This window comes from Myotis brandtii, unplaced genomic scaffold (assembly GCF_000412655.1).
Source record: "Myotis brandtii unplaced genomic scaffold, ASM41265v1 scaffold825, whole genome shotgun sequence".
Lineage (NCBI taxonomy): Eukaryota > Metazoa > Chordata > Mammalia > Chiroptera > Vespertilionidae > Myotis > Myotis brandtii.
This window is the reverse complement of record NW_005371349.1, coordinates 1,348,895-1,353,696: the sequence shown is the minus strand read 5'-3', so window position 1 is coordinate 1,353,696 and position 4,802 is coordinate 1,348,895. Positions and strand designations below refer to the sequence as shown.

The 4,802-nt window shown below is 57.1% G+C and overlaps 1 protein-coding gene across 1 annotated transcript in view; it reads left to right on the top strand.

The window, feature by feature from the left end:
* SEC14L1 (SEC14-like lipid binding 1) overlaps positions 1-4,802 on the top strand; it is a 34,027-nt gene that overhangs the window by 18,822 nt on the left and 10,403 nt on the right. The window contains exons 7-10 of the mRNA XM_014531733.1: positions 5-74; positions 1,221-1,330; positions 1,899-2,088; positions 3,719-3,807. Coding sequence (XP_014387219.1) covers positions 5-74; positions 1,221-1,330; positions 1,899-2,088; positions 3,719-3,807 — 459 coding nt within the window. The remainder of the gene's footprint in view (positions 1-4; positions 75-1,220; positions 1,331-1,898; positions 2,089-3,718; positions 3,808-4,802) is intronic.

The following is a 4,802-nucleotide window of genomic DNA, read 5'->3' as shown; positions in this document are numbered from 1 at the left end:
GAAGGAAGGGCTGAGCAGCGAGGCCCTCAGCAGCCCGAGCGGGGCCTCTGAGCCCGCCGCGGGGACCCCCGATGGTGGGTCGCTTCCTCTCCAGTGACTCTGCCTCTAGTTCCCGTAGGACATTAGACGTCACGTAGGAGGAGACGCAGCTCGCGCAGGCCCCCTTCCTCCAGCTTACGCAGCACTTCATCGAGGTGTCTCAGAGTGAAGACGCCCAGTCTGTCTTCAATGGGCGGAAGGGTCACGTCAAGTTATGACACCAGAAATGTCTTCCACTTACTGTAGCTGATCGCATCTTCAGTGAATGCAGGGTGGCACCTACGGCTTTAACACAGCTCTGCGTCGTCGCTTTGCACTCACTGTGCCGGGCCCTGTCCTAAGCACTCTGTGAACCCCTTTCACATGGGCCTGGTGGGTCGGGAGTGCTCCGCGGGGCACCGAGGCGCGGAGGCACCTGCGTAGAGTCACACAGCTGTTCGTGGCAGGCTCCGAGGCTGCGTCAGCTGGGCTGTGCGTGTGCACACACTCACACACATACACACATACACACACACACACCTTTTTCATTTCTCAGAGTGAAGCCCATTGTAAAATAAGAAAATACAAGAAAATTCTACCACTCGGGAGCCTTGTAAAACTGTTGATATTTACCTTTCTCTGCGCCTTTCTCTGCAGCTAAACTAGGCCGTTTGCTGCTTTCAGCAGGTGGCAGGCGTTTCCCCGGTTGGGCCTGTGTCCTGTTTTGCACCTTGTGAATTTTTCTTTGCTGTGCTTAATTTTCTACCTCATTTTTGCAGTTTATGCTACCTTAGCATGAAAGAGACTTCTTGTCTTCTTGAACACAGCTCTGTTTAAAACAGGTTTAGATCCGTTTGTTTCATTTCATAGTTTTAGATCATGTAAGTTCTCTTTATATAACTTTTAATGAAAAGTCATTAAATACCTGTAATGGCCATTATTCTGCCATGAATAGTTGAGATTTTGCAAATCCAGGGGATGTGCTGGCAACTAGGGAACAGAATAGATCCAGCTGGTCACCTGGGGCTGGGTCAGTGATTAGGTTTTAAAGGCTGCCCTCGAGGTGTCCTGGGGTGGCCCGGTTCCCTCTGGAGTCCCTGAGTCCTGAGACTGGACCACACGTGGCTTCACGGAGCAGGGCCCTGTGGTACCGAGGTTCCGGAGTGCTTGTTGTAACGGATGGCATGTGACTTCTGTTGCAGACAAGCTGGACGCAGACTACATTAAGAGGTACCTGGGCGACCTGACTCCGCTGCAGGAGAGCTGCCTGATCCGGCTGCGCCAGTGGCTCCAGGAAACCCACAAGGGCAAAGTGAGCATTGGTCGCGTGTGCCGTGGGGAACCGTGGGCCTGGTCTCGCCCACCATTGCTCAGAGTCACTGTCCCGCCTACCACGGCTGGGGCTGCCCTTCCAACCTAAAGTCACGCATCGGGGTCTAGTGGCACCAGTCCCCTGGCAGGCTGGGTGCCCTTCCCCGGGTTTCACGGAGAATGGTCTCGCTTGAAAACAGTGACCCGTCTACAAGGTTTGGAAGGAGTTCACAGGTTGTTCAGAGATGAGAAATGTTTGAGCTTTGGTTTTGAAGTTTTTGGTAGAATTTTAGCCTCATAAGGAATCAGGTTTTATAATAAGCCTCAGACGAATGGGGTCTGGAGCGAGCAGAGGCACGTTTGTGTGTCTAGTCGTACTGGCATTACTTAGTAAAGGGAAACCAGGGACCCTTCAGTCCGTGGGCCGATGCTCTATCCACTGAGCCAAACCGGCTAGCGCCAGCCCATTCGTGATACAAAGTGAGCGTTTGAGAGTCTTGCCCTTGGTAACTTGTGTTTTTCCGTAGCAACTTCCGGCATCGCTTGCTTACAGCACCTTCTCTCAACAGATCCCCAAAGATGAGCACATTCTCCGGTTCTTACGCGCCCGGGACTTCAACATCGACAAAGCCAGAGAGATCATGTGCCAGTCGCTGACCTGGCGCAAGCAGCACCAGGTGGACTACATCCTTGACACCTGGAACCCGCCCCAGGTCCTGCAGGACTACTACGCGGGAGGCTGGCACCACCACGACAAAGGTAGCGAGTGACGTGCACGCAGGACGTGCTGGGAGGGAGACCTCCTCCCACAGAGCGAAGTGGGCCCTTGAGGGCCTCCTCCCTCCCCGCCCGCCGCCCGGACACATTGATGCCCATGTCATCACCGCAGCATCGCGCTCCTAAGCCACCGGGAAGTGCCCCGGAGTCTGAGGAAGGGCCGGGCCCTTTGCTTCCTCCTCAGGCCTCACGGTGCCCTGGGCAAGTCACTTCCGTTCCTCTCTGAATGACGTGGAGTTTTGGGACTTTTGGGACGTGAAGCCAGAGGCTGAGGGCAGCTGTGAGGAGCACAGTGCTGGTGGGGGCACGCCAGTGCCTGGGCGCGCCTGTGAGGGTGCACAGCCAGATCCACCTCCGGGCAGGGGAGGGCGGCAGCTCTGGCCGGGGGAGGAGCAAAAGCAAGCTGAGGACAGTGGCCACCTAAACGCGGCGAGTGGGAGCCCCTCCTGGGCTGCTTTACCTGTCACGCCTGTGGGAGAGCTGCGCTGTCACAGGCACGCGCCCTGTTCCCCGACCCAGACAGCGCCCAGAATGGAACCCCAGACGCGGCGCCGCCCCAGGCTGCCCGGAACTCCCTGCCCCCAGGCAGGTGCTTCTCACCCGAGCAGCTCGGGTGGCTCCCTTCCCTGGCTTACCTTTCCTGCCTCTCCAGGCTACGTGTTGCTTTACTCATTTTACTGGAGTATATATCTATTCCATTTGTGACCCTCAAAGGTGGGAAAGTTTGGTAGAAGACACTGACAAATGTATCTAATTAGTCCCGGGAGGGGTTTTTATAAATCTTCCTTCAACAAGACTAGGGAGCACAAAGCCCTCTTTGCTGCAGTAGATGCAGCAGATCTAGACCACATCTCCCAGGAGGTGCAGTTCCAGGTGGCGATACAGGGAACAGTGGCCCCGGGTCGGGGTGACAGCGCTGACCCTCCTGGACAGCAGGAGGCGTCTTGGTGTCTTCTCAGCAGCAGCGCCACCCTGTCCTCTCCGCTGCTGTCCTGCAGCCCCGAGCAGAGGGGCTAGGACTGCTGGGGACACTGGCCATCAAGGCCATTTCCGTCTGTGTAGCTGGCTCCTGGTGACCAGCCTGTCCCCAGAGCGTGAGTCCTCCCAGGTCCATCCATGAGGCCTCCAGCTGTGAAGAAGCAGAGCCGGCGTGTGCTGGTTGTTAGGGGTTTACGATTCCACAAAGTGCTCAGTTACCCTGGTGTTCAGGGCGGGAAGGGAGGGAGCCGGCTCTCCCAGACCCTGACGTTGCGTTGTCGGTAACCTGTGAAGGAAGAAGCACAGGGCTGCTCACAGGAAAGCTGTCCGAGGGGGATGCCCTGCTGCTGAGGGCGGAGCTCTGCTCAGTCCTGGGTGTGAAGTGAGCCGAGTGGGTGCCCAGGGGGCGCCCCTCGTCCGCGCAGACCTGTCGCCACCACCAGCTGAGCTGCTCTGTCGGCGGCTTTTGTTTTCCCTTTTACCATCTTTTGGGAAGAGATTGGGGGGCTCCTGTACACACGGAAGCTGCTCCTCAGTGGGACAGGGCTTGAAGCTCGTCCCGAGTACGAGGGCGCGTTCCTCATCGGCCTCGCACACCCAGCGTTGCGTGTAATCACCTGCCTTCCTCCTGCAGACGGGCGGCCCCTCTACGTGATCAGGCTGGGACAGATGGACACCAAAGGCCTGGTGAGGGCCCTCGGGGAGGAGGCCCTGCTCAGATACGTAAGTGCTTGGCCGGGCGCCCGGCCACAGCGGGATTGGGATGTTACAGTCGTCCTGTGACAGCAAGCATGTGTCGCTTTTGTCATCAGGAAGGAAAAGCCGTTAGTATATGTGAAAAATGTCAGAGGCGGGCCCAGAAGTTATAAAAACGTTTCTCACGGGGAAGCATTGACCAAAAGGTCACCATAAGCACTCGGATGGCCACTGGGCCTGAGTCCGTGTCCTCTCTGACCTTCACCCCCCCCCGACTCTCCTGAGATTCTGTCACTCCCGATGCTTCACAATGGTCTTCCCACTGGCACCGCCTCGATCCAGGCTCCTGCATCTTTCACCTGAACTAGACAGTCTCCTTCCCTCCCCGACGCGGCTCGCCCTGCCTCTGCAGCCTCCACAGTGGGCAGTTATGAGGAGAGGAATACGATCCGTCAATCAAAAAAACAAAACTTTAAAGGGCACATCCACAATCCAGTGATCCTAAAACATCCACTGTTGGCATTTTATTGTGGACTCTTAGCCCGCCTGTGTGTGCTTATATGAGCGTGCAAGCACATCCACACGCGCACACACGCACACACACACTCACACACACACTCACACAAAAAGATAGACCGTAAAGATGTGATGGCCGCTTGTACAGGGGTAGGTTTGTTATCCAAACAGCGTTCCCTCTGGCCGTGCTTCCGGTCCGCCTGACGCCGCCCTTTCCCTGGGCTGGTAGGTGTGGTGTCGCCCCCCACTCGGCCGCCACTTCCCCCCACAGCAGGCACGCCCTCCTGTGACCTCACTCGGGGTTCTGTCCCCCGCCGCAGAGGACAGCGCTCGCTCTCTCCAGAGGGAGACTGTCGGGGATAAGCTGTGTGTGTGCAGAAAGCCTAACAGTAGCGTCACCTCCTAGACCAGTGGTCGGCAAACCGCGGCTCGAGAGCCACATGCGACTCTTTGGCCCCTTGAGTGTGGCTCTTCCACAAAATACCACATGCGGGCATGCACGTACA